At 49.2% G+C, this 20,761-nt stretch overlaps 1 protein-coding gene across 8 annotated transcripts in view; it reads left to right on the top strand.

The window, feature by feature from the left end:
- COL26A1 (collagen type XXVI alpha 1 chain) overlaps positions 1 to 20,761 on the top strand; it is a 197,733-nt gene that overhangs the window by 55,718 nt on the left and 121,254 nt on the right. For 5 of the 8 annotated variants that reach the window (XM_049111089.1, XM_025425931.3, XM_025425923.3 and 2 more), the window contains exon 3: positions 17,858 to 17,961. In XM_049111089.1, coding sequence (XP_048967046.1) covers positions 17,858 to 17,961 — 104 coding nt within the window. The remainder of the gene's footprint in view (positions 1 to 17,857; positions 17,962 to 20,761) is intronic. The other 3 variants (XM_025425924.3, XM_025425926.3, XM_049111090.1) reach the window with 1 other exon arrangement.

Here is a 20,761-nt window from a genome sequence, read left to right as displayed (position 1 = left end):
TCTGCATAGTTAGATTTGGGGATCGGCATGGATATAATCCTTGGTGAGGCCTCTCTTGGCAGAAGGCTCTGAAGTCAGCACATTATCTCATTACATCCTGATGACATTTTTATGACAAAAGTGTGCAGGTGAGGGAAGGGAGAACGTGGTTGTGAAAACTTTGAGGCTTATTCAGAATGCACTTGGGGTCTGGCATGTGCCCCTGCCCTCTCCCCCAGGAGCCCCACCTCTGTGCTTGTGTTTATTTGCTAATGCCACCCTTTCTGTAAATATTCATGGAGAACCCTACCACTATGTAGAGGAATATGATGGAGAGTAAGACCAAGTCCTCTTCCTCATGGAGTTTATATTCATGTACATATGAAAATGAGAAAAAAATATCGCCCCATAATGAGTGCAGGAAATTAAGATGGGGTGATATAATTGGGGATGACTTTGGGCCACTTTAGAGCAGGCATGAGAGGGACCCTGAAAGGACGATGTTGATGCTGAGCAAGAGTGAGGAGATAGAGCCTCCCTGTGTTGATCAGGTAAGGAAAGTTGGTGCAAAGGCCCTGAGGCAGGGAAGTCCTAGATGAAGGAACAGAGAGGCAGTCAGTGTCCAGAAGCAGAGCAGGTGAGGAGGAGAGTGTAGGCAGAGACTCCATGGCCAAAGTTTGGATTTCATGTCAGTGTATTGGGAAGTTTTAAGTAGAGATGAGAGTTTTAAGTAGAGATGAGAAATGATCTGATTTACGTTTCTGTTTGCTTAGCTTTTTTGAGAGCATTGTCGATTCACACACAGTTGTAAGAAATAATACAGAAAGATTCCATGTGTTCTCTTTTTTGGATCCCATATCCTGGTCACTCTGTTCCTTCTGAGGCTGACATCTGGCCAAACTATACAATATGTCACAACTGGAGTATCGAGATTTTGACAACAATACAGTGAGGATAGAGAGTATTTTCTGTACCCCAGGACCCCATATACTGGCTTTCCGAAGCTACACCCACTTTCCTCCTGCCACCAAGCCCTCCCAAAACCCTGGGAACCACTCATTTGTTCTATACTTTTAAAGTTTTGTCATTTCAAGAATGGAATCACACAGTAGGTAGCCTTTCGGGAGTGGTTCTTCTTCATTATGATTATCTGGAGAGTCATCCCGGCTGTACGAACAATTCATTCTTTTTATAGCTGAGTAGTATTCCACGGGGCGGATGTCCTACAGTCTAACCATTTAGCTGTTAAAAGACATCTGGATGGTTTCCGGTTTGGGGCTATTTTGAATAAAACTGTCACCAACATTCGGGTACCTTTAGGTCTTTGCATGAATATGGATTTTCATTTCTCTGGGTAAAAGTTGGGAGTGCAGCTGAAGATTTTCTCCTGTGTTTTACAGTTTTGTGTTTGACATTTAAGTCTATGATCCCTTTTGAGTTAATGTTTGCCCAAGGTGTGGTGTTTAAGGTAAGGTTCTCTTTTTTGTTGGTCTGTGGCTATCCGATTGCTCCAGCATCATTGCTGAAAAGCCCATCCTTGCTTTCTTGAACTGCTTTTGCATGTGTGTCATGAGCCATTTGAGCATATTTGTGTTGGTCTGATAGGTACTTTATTCTGTTCCATTGATACATGAATCTATGGTTCTGCCAATACCACTTGGTTTTGCTTGCTGAAACCATAAGTCTTGAAATTGGATAGACTGATTTTTTCCCCTACTTTATTCTTGCTCTTCAAAATTAGTTTAGCTGCTTTAGTTCCTTTGTGTTTTCATAGAAATTTTAGTATAATCTTATCTATAGCCACCAAAAATCTCGATGAGATTTTTGCAGGAATTACATTAAACCTTCAAATCCACTTTGAGAGAATTGATCTTTACTATGTGTGGAGTCTTCCAATTGAGGAATATCATGTATTTCTCCATTTGTTTGGATCTTTTTTAAAAAAGATTTTTTAAATTTATTTATGAGAGACACAGAGAAAGAGAGAGAGAGGCAGAGACATCGGCAGAGGGAGAAGCAGGCTCTCTGAGGGGAGCCCCGTGCAGGACTCAATCCCAGGACCCTGAGATCATGACGTGAGCCAAAGGCAGATGCTCAACCACTGAGCCACCCAGGTGCCCCTATTTGGATCTTTTTTGATTTATTTCATCTTTCATTGATTTCTTATAGCTTTTAGCATATATACCCTGTTCTCTCCCCTCCCCCTTTTGGAGTGATTATAAGTAATACTTTTTGGTAAAATTGGTAAATTTGACTTTCCAGTTCCAATGTCCCTGTGTTCGTTGCTAGTATATAGAAGTGCAGATTTTTTGGTGTGTGTCTATGTTGTATCCTCTGATTTTGTTGAACTCATGTGTTAGTTCTGGGCATTTTTCTCTAGATACCTTGACGTTGTTGTTGTTTTTTTTTTTTTTTCCCCAAGGACAATCATGTCATCTGTAGAGATGGTCTTGCCTCATTTCTGATCTGTATGTGTCATATCCTCACCTTACCTTTTCTCTAGCCAGAACTACTAGCGCTCATTGAGTAAGAGCGGAGAAAAGCAGAAAGAACGCTTTGTTCTGGTCATGGGGGCGGGGGTGAGGGGGTGGATGGGGCATTTCACCAGTAAGTATAATGTTAACTGTAAGGATTTCTTGGATGTTTCTGATCAAGCCAACTGAGTTCCCTCTATTACTATTTTTCTGAGGGTTTTATCATGGGCCCGATGTTTGTCAATATTTTTTTTCCACCCTGGTTGACATGATTTTGTGATGTTCTTTCTTTAGCCTGTTAATATAGTGATTGCATTGATTGATTTTGGAATATTGAGCCGACATGGCATCCTTGGAATAAAATTCAGTTGGCCATGGTATATAATTTTTAGAAATATCCTGCTGGATTCTACTTGCTAATATTTTGTTTAAGGATTTTTACGTCTATATTCATCATGGATATCGGTCTGTGGTTTTCTCATTTTCTACTGTCTTTGTCTGACTTTGGTATCAAGGTGTCATAAATGAGTTAGGATATGCTCCTTCTTCTTGCATTTTTCTGGAAGAGATTGTGTAGAATTGGTATTAATTCTTCTTAAACGCTTGGTAAAAATTCTCCAGTAAAAACATCTGGGGCTGGAGAATTCTTTTGAAGGAGTTTTTAAGCTACAAATTCAATTTCCTTAATAGTTATGGGGCTATTCAAATGATCTATTTCAGATTGAGTGAGTTGGGGTGATTTGTGTTTTTCGATGACTTGGTCCATTTCCTCTCAGTTGTTAAATTTATGTGCATAGTCCTACTATCTATTTCATTCCTGATATCAATAATTCGTGCCTTTTCTTCTTTTCCCTTTGTCAGTCTTGCTAAAGTTTTGTCATATAACTGGCCTTTTCTGAGACCCAGCTTTTGGTTTCACTCATTTTTCTCTGTTGTTTTTTCAATTTCATAGATTTCTGCTCCCACCTGCTCTCTTTTTTTTTTAAGATTTTATTTATTTATTTATGAAGCACACAGAGAGGCAGAGACATAGGTAGAGGGAGAAGCAGGCTCCCCATGGGGAGCCCGATGTGGGACTTGGTCCCAGATCCTGGGTTCACGCCCTAAGCTGAAGGCAGGTGCTCAGCCACTGAGACACCCAGGTGCCCCCGCTCTCACCTGCTCTTATCTCTTACTCTGTCCTCCTTCTGCTGCCTTTGAATACTTTTTCTCTCCTTTTTGGAGGTTCCTGAGATGGACTGGTTTAGGTTTTGCAAAACAGTGGGAACAGTGGGCGCAGGCAGGTGCAAGGTATTGGTGGCTCACATGGGGATGGATGCTAGCTGGGAAGTGGGGAGACACTTCCCAGGTGAATTCAGCAAGTGTCTGGAAGCTGGAATGACAAGAGTCTAATCACAGAAAGGCAAGGGAACAATCATGGATAATCCTAAATGTTTGGTTTGAGCGGCTGGCTAAGTGGGCATGTCCTTTATTAACCTGGGGATGCCCAGTGGTGTCAGCCCTCGGAGGTGGAAACCAGCAGCTCTGTTTTGGCCAAGTGAAGTTGGAGATGCCTATGGCGGCATTCATGGGAGGAGGGGCGAGAGTAAGAGGTTAGTGAAAAAGTCTGGAGTACCAGGAAGATTTCAGGGCTCCGGGCATGTTGCATTTCATGGACTCTTAAGATACCATTGGCAGGAAGAAGTACATTATCTTACAATCCCTAAGAATCAAACCAATTAAATCATGGCGCACCATCAACTGGAAGAGAAACCCCATTTTTTCCCACATTTGAAACTGCGAGACTGGACGTGGCCTTAGGGATGACTAGATGGAGAAGGGGTGCTGAACCCCACACAGTCTGGGCACCCCAACCTCAGAGGCTAAGGAGGAGGGGGCTGGCTAGGGAGATGGGAAGAGAGCAGCCAGGGCAGAAGGAACATCGGGAGAACTGGGTGTCCCAGGAAGTGAGTTTTGGAGGGAGGGGATGAGGGAGAGCCTGAGTCTCCCAAATGCTCTGGGAAACCTGGTAGGATGAGGGCTCAGTGCCCATTAGAATTGGCAAGGCAGGGTGGCTGGGAACCCGGCAAGTGCAGTTTTGGGGAGTGGTGGGGACAAAGGCCAAGACAGACAGCAGGGGCAGAGTGAGGAAAATAAGGGATGAGAAGTTTCAAGAAGTTCTTGTCACGCAGGGAGCATAAGTGGGGCTGGGAGGAGCATGGGGTCAAGGGAGGGATTTTGTTTGTTGCTTTGAAGATGGAGGATACAGGAGCATATTTGTAAGCTGTCTGTAAGCTGTCAGGAATGGTCGTGGAGAGAGAGGAGGGCAGAGGGCTGCTGAGGAGCCCGGAGCCCAGGAGCCCAGGAACCGCAGCAAGAGGGGAGGGGACGGGAGGGCCCTGACTGAGCTGCAGCCGCGGGGACGGCTGCGAGCCGGGGCCCCCGCCACCCATGTGGGTTCACCCCGGTGATGCCGGCATGGTCTGATTTAGAGGACCTACCAACTCACGAGGGCCTCAGCGTCAGGCCTGCCACATCCTCCTCCCGTTATTCCCAGGACTCAGTCCGAGGCCCTGCACACCGAGGTTCCTTGAAGGATGCCTCCCTCGTCTTGCTGCAGAACAGAACTGTAATACAGCTGTGTCCTGTGTGGATTTTCCCATTCTGTGGTGGGTTTTTTCTTTTTTTTCTACATTGGATTTCTGTAGTGTGTGTGTGTGTGTGTGTGTGTGTGCGCGCGCGTGTGTGTGTTGGAGGTACACATCTGTAATGTTTACAAACACGAGGCCCGGAGGACCCTGCGAGGAGCCCGGGCAGCAGGCAGCGGGCATGGAGAGAGCGCCAGCAGGTCCCACCCCGGGGCCTGGTCTCACTTCTAGAAGTCCCTGCCTCAGCTTTCTCAGATCCCATGTTTGGTCTGTTTGGCTGTTTGTGTGGAGCTGCCTGAGCACCTAAGAGCAGGCACTGGTGTGCAAGAACATGGCCCCTCCCTTCCAGAACTTGTGTGTGATGGGGCTGGGGACCTGCTGGGGGTAGGGAATGTCAAAGAGTCACAGCCATCGTGTCCCTGATATGAAACCTGGTCCTGGGTTTCCCTGGGGTAGTGACCTTGGCACAGAGATCTGGGGGATGAGGGGGTTTCACTAAGGGAGGGGTGCGGTGGGAGGGGAGGGATGTGGGGGGAGGAGACAGTCTGGGAGGGCCAGGCAGGGGCCTTCTGCAGCCAGCTCCACAGTGAGAAGCCTGAGAACCAGCTCCGCACCCCTAGGAAGGCAGAGAGGACCAGCTGGGCCTCTGCAATCTGTGCCTCGGTTTCCTTTTCTGGAGAATGAGACTACACCTCCTCTGGCTTTGGGGTGGAAATCACACCCCTGGCTGTGCCTTGATCAGGGCAGCAAGCAGTCTGGCATTATGGATGCTGTCCTCCTGGCCTCCTGAGCCCCCCGGCTGCTGAGGGAGGGGGTAGGCCAGGTCCCCCCTACCTGCCCAACGGATTGGATCGGATCGGGAAGACCAAGCCCCAGGGAGTCGGGGGTTAAGTTTTCCTAGGCCTGGCTTCCCTGCCCCGCTGTCTCCCTGGCCCCTCTCTGAGCTCTTTGATGGCATTAGAGCCAACCTTTTCCAGATGTGCCGAGCAGAGGGGTTTGCTGGAACTCTCGGGGGCTTCATCGGCCTCCTTCATTCCCCTCCGCCAGACGGCCCCCTGCCAGCCAGCCTCCCCCCTCTGGTTGGGTCGCCTGCTGCCTGCAAGGCCAGGCGAAGCCCTGGACTCAGTACTTTCTTCAAACGCGGCCTTTCTTCCTGCCCCTCCTCCTCAGCCAGCCCTGTGTGGGTTGAGCAGCTCACCAAGGCGGACCCCCGCAGGGTGGGGGGCTGGTCTGCGCTGCGGGCCCCTCCGCCACAGGACTCCCCCCTGCACCGTGGTCCTGGGCTCCAGTGCGTGGGAGACACTGCCTGCTGGGCCCACGGTCCCTTGTGTCTGGCACTGAGGGATGTCCGGCTGGGATGCGGAGGAGGCCAGAGCCTGAAAACCCCCTCCTCCTGCCTCTGAGCAGCAGTGGGACAGCCCCTTCCCTCCCACTGGCCCGCTGCTATTAATCAAGAGATTAATAATCTACTGCCTCCCTTTCTGAAACCCCCACTCCCATTTCCTGTTGAGTCTCCAGCCTGTCTCGGTACCTCCCAGTCTGGTCCTCCTCACGGTGGTCCCTGGTAAGGAAGTGGGGCCAGGGCAGGAGCCTGCAAGCTCAAGTGCCCAGGGAGGGAGGGGCACCGGTACCCCCAGCTGAAGTCTGTGGGCTGACCATGCCCAGACCATAACCCCCTGCTGGCATCCACTGAGAGACCTCCTCCTGATGCTTTGGACACCAAAGAGCCATGGCCTCCAAATACGCACCTCCAGAGATGGGCACCTCATCCCTCCTGGAACCCCGTTTCTCAAATGCCCTCTCATGTGACCTTGTGCTCCCAGGGCCACATTGGGGGAAACACAAAACACCTCTGCGCCCTTTCCAGGGCAACCGTTGAGTGGCTATAGGAATTTGGGGGGCCTAGAGGACTCCATGTCTTCAGCCCTCTGGCCTTTCCCCTAGGACCAACTGCTCACAAAGGTGGGTCAGCTTCCATACAATGGAGAAGATAAGAACACACCAGCCCCACCAGGAGGCCGGGTTCAGTCAAACCTCTGCCACTTGAGAAGCTGCAGTCTAACCCCATGCCATCCCCAGCCTCAATTTCCCCTTCTGTAAAATGAGGTCATTCATCCTGGCCCTGCCCCTCTTTCTTGCCCAGCGGCTGCCTGATTCCATTCCCCACCTTCCACCTCTCCCTTCCTGTCTGACGCTACCCAGCCACATGGGTAGTACCCAGTACCCGTGTCTGACCACGACAGTCCTCAGCGCCGCAGTCCCTGGGTGGCCTCCCCATGGTGGGGAGGGGTGTTCTCATGCATACACAAGGCCGTCTGTTGAGAAGCTGGAAAACCATATCAAGTCTTCCGTTTATTTTTTAATCTATAAAATAAGAGAGAAATTAAGCTCTACTGATTTTTAATATATGCAAAGACAGTAAATAATGCATGTAGATATAGGTGGGTAGGTTAATACATGTATATTGCAGGCTCGAACGAATTTTGCTGATCAGGAGCATGCTCTGGAAGGCCTGGTGAGCATCAGCCAGGGTGCTCTCCACAAATCTAGGCCAGACTCCTTGCCTGCTTTGGGGACTTTCACAGCTGCCTTGTCTGTGCCTTCTCTGCTCCCCAAATACACCAAATCTTACTCCAAACCAACTTCTGGTCCTGGCTGCCTCCTTGCCTTCTCAGCTCAGCAGACCTTCCCCAAGCATCCCATGATGTAGGAAGCCTTTTCTGGTCCCTACTGGTGGAAGTGGCTGTGCCCTGTCTCCCTGTCCCTGCTGGCCATCAGTTTCCAGGGATGTCCCCCAGCCCAACACCCTGAGCTCCTCCAGAGACCCATGGTGTCTTGCCTAGCATTGCAATTCCCAGCCTGGGTCTCCATCTGGTACACCATTTCATTGATTGTTTCCTTCATTCCACCAATTTTTATTGAGTGCACGTGATGTACTATACACTGAGCTAGGCCTGGGGCGCAGCCAGCAGCTTCAGTGGGGGGGGGGGGGACAGTTATCAGATAAATAACTGCACAGGTGGTGGTGAGTGTTTGGAAGACAAGCCAGGGTTCTATGACGGTATAAACCCAGGGGACCCAGCCTGCGGTGGGGGTGGGTGAGACTGAGGGCGGCTGGTCAAGGAGGTTCTCTCGGAAGAGGTGGCACTTTTGCCCAGACTTGGGGGCACCAGACTTTGTGGGCATCTCAGGCAGAGGGAACAACAGATGACAAGTCCTGACATTGGGGAGGAGCTCCGTGGGTTCATAAACTCAAAGGCTGATGCTGCTGGGGTCCTGAAGGAGTTCAAAGAGGGGTAAGTGGGGAGGCAGCCAAGGTGGATAGTGGCCAGATCTGAGAAGTCCTCATGGTCATACTAAGGGTTTGTCCTAAGATTAAAGAGAAGCGAGGTAGGGTTATGGAGGAAATTTCTGCTTTGAAAACTGGAGTTAGTGTGGAAGGCAGGGTGCAGTAGGGTGGGGGTGGAAGCCAGGCACCAGTCAGAGGCCATTGCCACTGGTGGGAGGTTGGTGATGGAGACAGAACCACGACAGGTGGGAGGTGAGTAGTGGGCAGATAGGATCTACTTGGTGGAAGTAGAGTTCCCAGCACCCCAGGATGGGAGAGGCCCAGAGGAGGAGAGTCAAAGTTTCAGTGGATATTAATTGAGTGAGTCACAACCCCTAGGAGAATATATATGTCTTTGAGTTTGCCAGGCGACGGTGAGGGAAGTCCCAGGATCCAACTATCAGAGGGAGCAAATACAGAGAGGTCAGAACTCTCTAGATTTGGGTTATCTTGGGGAGGAAAAATACCAAACTAGTGAGGTGTGAGATGCCACATGGAGACTCCAAATTGTGTTTGGAGAATTTCAAGGTAGGAGGGGATCTTTGAGTCTGGTGCATCTCAGGCCCGACTTTATAAAGGGCTCAGCGAGGCGGGGACCCACTCCAGGCACACAGATGGACAGAAATGCATTGGAACAAACCAGAAACAAAGCAGCCAGAAAGCCCTGTGTTTATCTTGCTGACTGCATGTTTGCTTCCCTCGGGCCAAGTCGGTCTGGGCTGTCCTTGTGTGTGTGGGGGGGGTGTCACCCTAACACAGGCCCCAGTGTCTCGCTCACCATGTTGGGATCTTAGCACGGCCAGTGAAACCAAAGGAGCCTCATCTGACCTTTTAGATGCATCTGGGGGGTGGGGTGGGGCAGACGATGGAAAGACTGGAAAGATGGGCTCTGGGGGGGTATGCGGGGTGGGGACGGCCCTGTCCACTTCCTGGTGCTGCAAACCGACTGGGGGCTCCGCTGTTCACCAGCTGTACGGTTCAGGCAAGGACTCTGTCCTTATCCACGAGATGGGACAGCGATACTCACAGTGTCCGTGGGCTGAGCACCCTGGGCTTCAGCAGATATAACTCCCTCCCATTCCTCTTCCTTGCCTGTGCCAATTTTGGTACCTGTAAAGTGGACGTGTATAACACTTTCTGTGGACCAGCCAGGGGCTCCTCCTCCAGCCTGTCCCTGTGGTTCTGTAGTCTTGGATGTGCGTGTGACCAGCAGGCTCCAGGAGAACCACCGTGTCATGTCATGGGAGTCAGTCAGTGGGTGCACAGTGTTGCCCACTTACTGCATGCTAGGTACAGACAAGGTCCTTGCCCTCCTGGAGCCCATGGTGTGGCAAACACAAACATCAATTACTAGTCAGGCGTGGGAACACAGTTTGCAACCTGGGGTAGTTGCTATGATGGCAGGGCACAGGGAGCCAGCTAGGAACGCTGAGCTGGTCAGAGGCCTCCTGAGGGCTTCCTGGAGGAGAGGGCTTTTGAGGTGAGGGTGGAGATGGCTGGGCCTTAACTGGGTAACAGAGTGAGAGAGAGAGAGAGCAAGAGAGAGAGCAAAAAAATAAATAAATAAAATAAAATAAAATAAAATAAAAAAGAGAGAGAGCAGCCCTTAAGTTATCAGGGATGTAGTACACCGGAGATTTGCAAGGCCAGTACAGCTAGAAAGCGGGAATGAGGGGCTCAAGAGTCAAAGGGGGAAGGCTGCTGGACGCCAGGCCACAGTACTCAGGGCTTGTGGGCCGTGGTGTGGAGTTTGCTGTCCACTCCACATGGACACTGCAGTAGCACAGAGGCAAGAGAAAGACAGGATAGAGGATCATCTCCACCTTGGGGAGAATTGGGCCTCAGAGGCCAATCTCATTGCTTTTCCTCCAATAGCCATCCAGAGTCATTAAAGCCTTGGTGGTGGGGATCGCTCATGGACCTCATCCTTGGCCCTTCATGGTGCTGCCAAGGAACAAGGCTGCTGCCACCACCCGGATCTGCAGAGGTGCAGCCTCTGCTGGGGAGCCCTGGGGACTATGCTGGTTTGAAATCGATTGCTTCCTGGAGTGAGGGATGGGAGTAGGCTGGGAGGTCTCTCGGCTCCTTGGGAACAGTCTTGACACAGCAATGGAGGGTACGGTTGCCCTCTTACCTCATGGAGGCACTCAAGACTGTGTGTGTGTGTGTATGTGTGTGTGTGTATTTGTACTTCTGTTGATTGATTGATATTTTGTTTTTTAAAAGATTTATTTGTTTGTTTATTTATTTGAGAGAGAGAGAGAGAGAGAGCGTGCGCACGAGTGAGAGGAGCAGAGGGAGAGGGAGAGAGAATCTCAAACAGACTCTGAGCTGAGCATGGGGCCTGACGTGGGACTCCATCTTGTGAACCTGAGATCATGACCTGAGCAGAAATCAAGAGTTGGATGTTTAACCAACCGAGCTACCCAGGTGCCCTGCTTTGATTTTTGACGAACAAAAATTATGTGACATTATTCATTAGGTTTCTAGGACCTATTTGTCTTATAACTAAAAGTTTTTACCCTTTTATTAATATCTGTGTCTTTCCCCCACCTCGTAGCCTCTGGTAACCACCATTCTACTCTGTGTTACTTTGAATTCTACTCTTTTGTTGTTGTTAGAGAGATGAGATCATGCGATCGTTGTATTTCTGTGTCTGGCTTATTTCACTCAGCATAATGTCCTCCGGGTTTATCCATGGTGTCACAAATGGCAGGATTTCCTTCCTTTTTGTAGCAGAATAATATTCCATTGTGATGTATGTGTGAATGTGTATAATTTCTTTATCCATTTATCTGTCAATGGACACTTGGGTTGTTTCCATGTCGGCTGTCCATTTGCAGTCAACATGGGGGTGCAGGTATTTTTTTGAGATACTGATCTGATTTCCTTTGGATAAAGACCCAGAAGTAGGGCTGCTGGATTATGTGATAATTCTATTTTTAATAATTTGAGGAGCCTCCAAACTGTTTACAGTGGCTGCACCAATTTACGTTCCCACCAGCTGCGCACGAGGGCTCCCTCTTCCCCACGTCCACATGAGCACTTAATATCTTTTGTCTTCTTGATACTAGCCATTCTCACAGGTGTGAGCTGGTATCTCTTTGTGGCTTTGATTTGCATTTCCCTTCCTAGTTATTTATTGATGTGGCCATAGCAGATGAGGCAGATGAGCTTGTGCTTGAGAGGACTTCATAGTCTGGAGAGGCAATTGATGAGGAGTAGCTTCATTACCATTATTATAATTGAAAACAGTAGCTGTATTAGGATTCCCCGGAGGAGCTGGTCCAGTAGGATACATGAAGGTACGTAGAAAAAGATTTGTTATAGGAATTGACTTATGCAATTATGGAAGCTCGGTGGTCCCATAATCTGCCACCTGCAAGCTGGAGACCCAGGAAAGCCCATGGTGTGCTTCCAGGGGGCTGATGGTGTAATTCCTAGTTCAAGTCCCGAGATCCAAAAACCAGGAGTGCTGATGTCCAAGGGCAGGAGAAGATGGATGTCTCTACTCCAGAAGAGAGTAAACCTGTCCTCCCTCTGTCTTTTTGTTCTCTTTTGGCTCTCAGTGGATTGGATGATGCCCATCTGCACTGGTGAGGGCAGATTTTCCTGATTCAGCTTACCAGTTCAGTGCTGGTCTCTTCTGGAAACCCTCACAGACGTATTACTAGTTATGCAGGCACCTGTTAGTCCAGTCTGGTTGACCCACAAAAGTACCCATCACAGTAGCCAACATGTATTGCATCTCCTACCTGGAAATTCTGTTAAGAACTTAATGTAAATCTCTCTGAGTCACCTTGAGCTGCTGTAACAAAACGCCACAGACTGGTGGTGGCTTATGGGATAAATGTTTTATTCAATAGATAGCCCTTGAGTTCGGGCAGTCCAAGATCAGGGTTACGGAGCAATAGGACCCCAGGTACTGCTGCTCGGCATGTGAACTCATTTGTTCAAATAGCTTTGGGGCACCTGTTTGCAGCATCTACTAAAATGAAACATATCCATCCTGTGGGTGAGCAGCTCTGCTCCTGGGAATCTACTCCAGCAAAATAAAAACGTGTTCACAAAGACTTGTATGGGAATGCTCATAGCATCTTTTTCTGTCATAGTTCAAGACTAGACTCAACCCAAATGGTCATCAACAAGAGAATGGACAGATTATGGCATATTTATGTAATGGAATATTATTTAGTGATAGAACAGAACAAAATGCCCTTGCACTTAACAACACAGTTGAACCTCACAGGCTAAGGATGAGTAAAGGAAGACGGGCTCAGACTAGTGCGTGCTGCGAGGTTCCATTTCTATCAGATTCTAGAACAGGCTGAACTAATCCCAGGGCAGAGAAGTCAGAACGGATATGCCTGGGGCCATGGGTGACTTTTGAGTTCGAAATGTTGCTTTACACATGGGTAAGAGTTTATTAAGCTAAACAGTAGACTTACCTATTTTACTTAATTAAATTATATTTTAAGAAAAATGAAAAAAACCATTAATTTTATTTTTTAAAAAGATTTTATTTATTCATGAGAGACTGAGGCAGAGACATAGGCAGAAGGAAAAGAAGGCTCCATGCAGGGATGTGGGACTCAATCCCGGGACTCCAGGATCACACCCTGAGCTGACGGCAGACGCTCAACCACTGAACCACCCAGGTGTCCCCAAAATCCCATTTTAATGTGAGGCATAACCTCGGTACTACCCTTCCTAGCACTTCCTGTGGTCGTCCATCCTCGTGTGGTTATGTGGCAGAGCGGAGCCATGCCTGCCTTGTTCATACTTAGGTTTCCATTGTCTGGGACACAGCAGGCTCTCTGTGTGTACCTGCCGAGTGCACAGATAAGTGTTGGGTTCAAACCAAGCTCTGTACAAGGTGCTGTGGGAGGGCTTAGCAGAGAGCCTGGGGACCCTGGACAAGAGGGCGGGTGCTTCATGGAGGAGGACAGGACAGGTGAATCACACCCTGAAGGCTCTTGGGAATATTTCTCAGGCAGAGTAAAGGAGGAAGGGCAGGTAGGCAGAGGAGCCTGCATGTGCAAAGGCCCAGCGGCAGGAAGAGTAAGTTGTGCTGTGGTGGTAGGAGCCTTGGCTGGTGGTGACAGGAGGAAGGGAGCCTAGAAAGATAGGCAGGACCTTCTGAACTGACTTAAAGAACTTAGTCCTTAGTCCATGGGAGCCATGGAAGGTTTTGAGAGAGAGTAGTCGTAAAATCGGATCTGCATTTTAGGAAGATCACTGGGTTTTTGGACCGGACCCAGTGGAAGAGCTGGGAGTTCTTCACAAAACGTAGGAGGAAAAAAAACAACAACAAAACAAAACAAAAAAAACAAAGGTAGGAGGGTGAAACCCAGCCTGGGGGGCCAGGCTGCTGCCTAGGGCACTCAGGGGAGACCTGAGGGGTCTGCTAGTCTGAGCCCTGGCCCTCAGGGCTGGTGAAGCAGCGCCACCTACTGGTGTGCCCTGCTGCTGGGTGTCACAGGTCATCTGGTTCCTCCTGGTCCCAGAGTGAGACAGATCATCAGCCTATGACCCTCAGAATGAGGAGCAGAGAGGAACCTTCCATGGGGGACAGGCTTTCCCTCTGGTTCAGAGCCGGAGATCAGGATGTTGTGCAGATGTAGGGAGGACAAGTGTTCCCTTGTACCGGACGAACACTAATTAGTATTGGTAGGTTCGGCAGATTTTGTCTGCGTTTGGATCCTAGTCCTTCTGGCAGTGTGGCCTTGAAAAAGTTGCTTAACACCTCTGCCCTCAGTTTTTCATCTGTAAATTAGGATTAGTAATAGTATCCACCTGTCAGGGCTGTTAGGTGTCAGCAGATGCGCAACACTCAGAACAGTGCCTGGTCCATGGTGAATGCTCAGCTCTTAGGTGACCTATTCTGATGTCTATCAGCATTGGATGCCCGGGCTGAGGGCTCATGGGCTGGAGGGGGAGGGGCAGCCTATGGCCCTGGGGGGCCGGAGAGGCTGTGTGAGCCAGACGGACGAGGGCCTACACTCACGGCTAAGCAGTCAGACCCCCCCCCCCCCCCATCGCAGGGGTGACGGCTGGCCGAAGGGCGTGGGCCGGGAGGAATGAGGTCAGAATGAGGTCAGATCTGCATTTTGCAGACCCAGCATCTGTGCGTGCTTCCTGCTCTGGGTGCCTGGCACACGCACCCTCCCAGTGAGCCTCACGCCCTGCATCCTGGGCTCCATGGTGTCCTCATAAGTAAAGTGTGCAAGTCTATATCGCGAGTTAGGGGCAGAGCTCAAAGCCTGGCGAAGGCCAAGACTTCCATTCCCACAGTCCAGGTCTCCATCCACCCCGTGATGCTGAGGTTTAGGAGGCACCCCCGCCATGGCATCTGCTCACTTGGCAGAATGCAAGCTGCCAGTGACTCGATCCTTTCTTTGCCCTGCACGCTGCCCCGGGTGGGGGTTCCATAGGTTTTCTGCTCCTCTCAGCTGGAGCAACATCTTATACTAGGAATTAATTAAAAAAAAAAAAAAACTAGTGTCTTTTATCTAAATTAAAACTTCCTTCCTCTCCTATCTGGGCCTGCTTCGGGCTGGGTGATCTGCTGCAGGAAGGTGGTGTGAGAGTGTGAGTGTGTGAATGAGTGCCTGTGAGTGTTGAGTGTGTGAAAGCATGTGAGTGCATGTGCATGTGAGCATGAAAGCATAGGAGCATGTGTGTGCATGTGGGAGGGTGTGCGTATGTGACACTGTGTGTGTGTGTGTGTGTGTGTGTGTGTGTGTGTGTGTGTGATTACCTATTCATTATCTATTTGTGCTCCTTAGACCCCGGCTCATCAACCCACCGATAGCTCATCAGGCCACTTGCCATAGGGAGTGGCAATGATGACACTGCTCCTCTACCAGCCCCATCCCTCTGGCCCTGTTGTAGCGCTTCCTGGGGCAGTTGAGAGTCTAGCTCAACTAGACTCTGGTCTAGTTGTCCTGGTCCTAGCGTGGGCATCTCTCCTGGCTTCTCACTGGAAGTTTCCTGCTCCTGGCTGCACACAGCCTCAGCCCCTCAGACCTCCAGGAGGAAGCTGGTTTGCCAGAATGTTCATGAAACATGAGTGAGAAGACTTTTTTAAAAAAGAGAAATCAGTGTAACAGGATTGTTCGGATTTAGCACAGTATTTCTGAAATCTGAGACGTGACTCGTGTGTTTTCCTGTCAACAGGGGCAACTCGAAATGTCACGCCTGCTGCTACCAATTAATTCATAATTTTTCCATTTGCCGATTAAGTTGCTTGGTGTCAGCAGATTTGGATTTTGTGAAGTCATGTAGCTTTGCTCTCAAGAGGAAGATGTGCGAACGTGATCAAGCAGCGAAGTTTTAATGGTGCACACAAATCAAATAATAAAGCCAAATCTACCCCCTTGTGAGATTGGGTCGTGTGTGTGTGTGTGTGTGTGTGTGTGTGTGTATTGAAGTATGATTAACATTCCACCTTATGTCAGTTTCAGCTGTATAGTATTTGATATGATATTTGTATGTATTGCAATATGATCACCACAGTAAGTCTAGTTAACATCTGTCAGCACACACAGTTACAGAAATTGTTTTTCTTGTGATGAGATCTTTAAGATCTGCTCTCTTGGCAATTTTCATATATGCCACTCAGTATTATGAACTATAGTCACCATGTGGTACATTGCATCCCAGGACCTTTACATTTTATTTTACATCTGGAAGTTTCTACCTTTTGATCCCGCCTTCATCCATTTTGCCCACCCCTACCCACCAACTCTGGCAACCACCAGTCTGTCTCTATCTATGATCTTGGTTGCTTTTTTCTTAGATTCCATATAAAAGTAAGATCATCCAGTATTTATTTTTCTCTCTCAGACTTACTTCTCTTAGCATAAGTTCAACCCGGGTTCATCCATGGTGTCACAAATGGCAATATTTCCTTCTTTTTCGTAGCTCAGTAATGTTCCACCATGTATATAGACATCACCTTTTCTTATCCGTTTCCCCATCGATGGACACTTAGGTTGTTTCCATGTGTCGGCTCTTGTACATAAGGCAACAGTGAAATGGGGTACAGGTATCTTTTCAAATTAGTGTTTTTATTTTCTTTGGATAAATCCCCAGGAGTGGATCAAATGGAAGTTCTATTTTTAATTTTTTGAGGAAATGCCATACCATTTTCCATAGCGGCTGCACCTGTTTGCATCCCCACCAACACTGCATGAGGGTTCCCCTTTGTCCACTCCTCGCCAACATCGGTCCTTTCTAGTGTTGATGGTAGTAATTCTGACAGGAGTGAGGGGATAGCTCATTGTGGTTTGGTCACTTTTATGTCTCAAGGTTTAGCAAAACAGCCCCAAGCTTTTTTGCGAGAAAAATCTCAAAACTGCAGGAGTGTGAAATTTTGCCCTGGAATCCACAGTGGTTTGCCAGGGGCAAGGGTCCTATGACTGGACTGTAAGTTTTCATTGACATGTCCCTCTCATCCACTAGGCTAATGATTCTCTCGAGGATGGGACTCAGTTCTATTAGTCCATGTATTAGTCTACTAGTATTGCATGTAGTTGGCACTCAATAAGTGTTCATTGGATGAATCAACCAAAAGAAATGATTGGGACAAATCATTGGAATATTGGAATTCAGTAACTTGTGAGTGATTGGAAGTTGTACAGGTTCTAAGGATGGTTTTCTTTTCCTTCTTGGTCATCTTGGTTAATGTCTTAGCTCAGGATGCCATAGCAAAATATCACAGGCCAGAGGATTTCAACAACAGAAATGTGTTTTCTCAGTCACTTTCCTAGAAATCCCTGCCTCCCTGGCCCCTTGCAGAATCCAGACAGCACGTCTGCTCTGTTCAGTGGGAGGAAGCATGTGGCTCTCCCCGTGGCTATGGCATTGACTGGAAAGAGAGATCCAAATCCTGGCTCTTGGGGCCTCGGACCCAACAAGGCACCTGGTATGAATGGTGGGTGTAAGGTCCAGCCACCCGCCTTCTCGCTGGGTACTCACACAGCCTTTGCTCAGGTGTGTGCATGAGCTCAGAGAAATCTCTCACTTTCTCTGTCCTCTTCTCCTTGCAAGGCCACCAGTTCTGATGGATTAGGGCCCCACCCTTATAATAACCTCCTATATACAAACACAGTCACATGGTGGGGTGGGTAGGGCTTCAACATATGAATTCTGGGGACACAGTTCAGTCCACGGCAGATATTTTCCCATTGTAGGTGGCCACGCTTGGAGACTTGCAGGAAGGCAGAGCTGGGAGGGACTTTATAATGTGTTGGGTAACACAGAGAGGGGTGGTCACTTGCCCAGGGCTACACAGCCAGCAGGGCCAGGGCCAGGATGATGGGCTCCACTCCCCAGGAGGCTCCCAGAGGCCTGGGCTGGGTGCTCTCTGCAGAAGGGGGATGGCAGGGGGTGGGGGGAGCAAGTGGATGGGTGCTCACACTATCCTGATGCTGCCCTTGTGTTAGTTACAGGACTCTGATCAGACCCACATACAGAGTGTCCTACCGCACGGTGACAGCACTGGAGTGGAGATGCTGCCCTGGCTTCACCGGGAGCAACTGTGAGGAGGGTGAGTCTCCTGGGTTGTGGGGGGCCTGGGGAGTCCGGGACCAAGGGCTGGGCACCGGGTGCAGGGGGACGGGCTTCAGAGTCTCTGGGTGTTTCTACCACCCTGCCAGTGGGCACCGCGGTGAGGTCCCCGTGTGCATCGATTGAGTGGAGGAGCATCATGAGTCCTGGCCTAAGGGAGGACTGCTCTGCTCTGGATCCCACTCAGCCTGGAATGGAGGCAGGTGGAGCTGGCTACCGAGTCTCTGTTCAGCCGGCAGCCACGTCCGTTGTAGAATGAGGCAAACGGACCTGGTGGGCAGTGGGCTGGTTGTCCGGCCCTTCTGCCTGGCTGGAGCCCAGAGGAAGGAAGGGGGACAGGGGACAGGGCCCAGGGCTGGGGTCTTCCTTCTGGGCCCCTGGACCTGGTCTCAACCTGCCTCTGCAGCCCGATGGGGCCAGACACCAGCACTCAGGTGGGTCAGGGGTGGCCGGCAGCGAATCCTAGCTGTGCTCATGGCCAGGGAAAGCAGGTCCTGCCCGACCGACAGAGTCACAAAGCGTCTTGTTCCCCGTGTTAGCTGGCCAGCCTGGAGGCCCATGGGTCAGTTTTGTATTTGGAAACGATGGTTTTCCATGGTGTTGACTTTCTGATTAAGAAAATTATCTTCCCTCATCTTTTTTGTGACCTAACACACTGACTTTTGGCTTATGTATCTGCTTTTATTTTTTTTTTAAGATTTTATTTATTTATTCATGAGATACACACACACACACACACACACACACACACAGAGAGAGAGAGAGGCAGAGACACAGGCAGAAGGAGAAGCAGGCTCCATGCAGGGAGCCCGATGCGGGACTTGATTCCAGGACTCCAGAACCATAACCTGAGCCGAATGCAGGAGCTAAACCGCTGAGCCACCCAGGGATCCCCCCATATCTGCTTTTATAAGTTAAGTAATTATAAAGTTCTAATAAGTTATAATATTTTGGGTACATGCTTCTGTTGTAAATGACCTAAGATTTTTGGGTTATAAATAAGAACATAACGGAATAATGACAGAATGGTAATTATAATGATGATGATGCCTCGCGGGGCCTGTGGCCCAATGTGGAGTTGAAGAAAGGCTCCAACGGTGCCACCTCTCCTGACTCAGAAGGTGCCTACTTCTCGGAGGGGAGCTGATGCACACTTGAGGGTGTAGAGCCTCCATGGGTCTCTCCTAGGAGAGGGGCAGGTGGGAGTGCAGGAGTGAGGGGAGGACTGGCTCCCCCCAGGTGAGCAAGTGGGTGGCTGGATCCCATACTTGATGTGAGAGACCATTGTTCACACCCAGTGCCTTGGGTCTGAGGCCCTGAGGGCCTAGATTTGGATCTACCTTTGTGGTCAAAGCTATGGCCATGGGGAGGGGAGAGCCACTTTTTCCCTCCCACTGAACTAAGCAGACATGCTGTCCAGATTCTACAAGGGGCCAGGCAGGCAGGGGTTTCTAGGGAATTGATGGATTTACCCTGAAGTAACTGGTGGAATAACTGAGTGAATTTTCAATGATCAATAAAATGAACCACATTGGGCTCTACCCAGTGATGTCCTGGGTAGGCTCCTCTCTATTTTTTATTTAAAAAATTTTTTTGAGATTTTTATTTATTTATTCATGAGAGACACACAGAGAGAGGCAGAGACACAGGCAGAAGGAGAAGCAGGCTCCCCATGGCGAGCCCAATGCAGGATTCGATCCTAGGACCCTGTGATCATGCCCTGAGCTGAAGGCAGACGCTCAACCGCTGAGCCACCCAGCTGTCCCTCTGCTCATCTTTAGAGGCCTTTGCTCAGCACTGGGAAGGCTTTGGGGGCCCCTCTCTCACCTGCCAGAGAGACTCTAAGCTGCCCCCTGATCCCATCCTGGCCTCAGCTGGCTGTAATCAAGTGTTTTCAGGTCTGCTCCCCACCCCCTCCCAACTGTCGCTCGCCACCCTGCAGCCTGTCTGTTTCTTCTAAGGGTAACTGAGCCCGGCCCGAGTAGGTCTCCTTCCTCCCTCCCCTGGAAACCACTGCAGTGCTGAAGCATGTACAATTTTAAATCTCTCTTCATGTTCTCTTTATTAAAGGACTGATCCAGTAAATGAAGTGTAAGTCTCAGATGTCTGAGTCATAAACCTCAGGCAAATAGATAAAGAGCACATGTTTGATTAAACTCAGTGATTTAACCAGCAGCCTGGCAAAAGTGATTCAAAACGGGGATTCGAGACACTGATACAGATGCAGACCACAGGGCTCTAGACCACCCTTAGGTCAGATAATTCACTGGGAGAACTCAAAGAGCCAAAAAGCATTTGCACTCAGGCTTATGGTTTATTACAGCGAAAGGTGTGATTCAAATCCTCCAGGAGAAGAAACCCATGGGACAGAGACCAGGATGGTTCAACACACAGCTGCCAGTTGTCCGCTCCCAGTGGAGGCACGGACAGTGATGAACTCCTCCCAGCTAGTGTTAAACAAGTTAACAAAAATGCTGTGACCAGATGCTGGCAGGAGCCTAACCCTGTATCTCCCTAGGAATAGTGGTTCATATTTGTTAATTCAGGACCACAGTGACTTTATAGATCACGGCTACCATGAATAGGGAAAATTAACTGTGTCTAAGTATCTAGAACTATAGGTATATTTCTATATTTTTTCTTATTACAAAACTTAAATATGTGTTCAGTGTGGAAAAGGCGAAGACACCCAGAATCACACCTGTCAAGGCAACCTGGAGTGTCACTTTGGTGAAAAGCCTACAGATCTTTTTTCTGTGCCTTTGGTTGTACTATTTTGA

Source organism: Canis lupus, chromosome 6 (assembly GCF_003254725.2).
Source record: "Canis lupus dingo isolate Sandy chromosome 6, ASM325472v2, whole genome shotgun sequence".
In the NCBI taxonomy this organism is placed as follows: domain Eukaryota; kingdom Metazoa; phylum Chordata; class Mammalia; order Carnivora; family Canidae; genus Canis; species Canis lupus.
The sequence above is the reverse complement of the archived record's forward strand: the minus strand, read 5'-3'. Positions and strand labels throughout refer to the sequence as shown.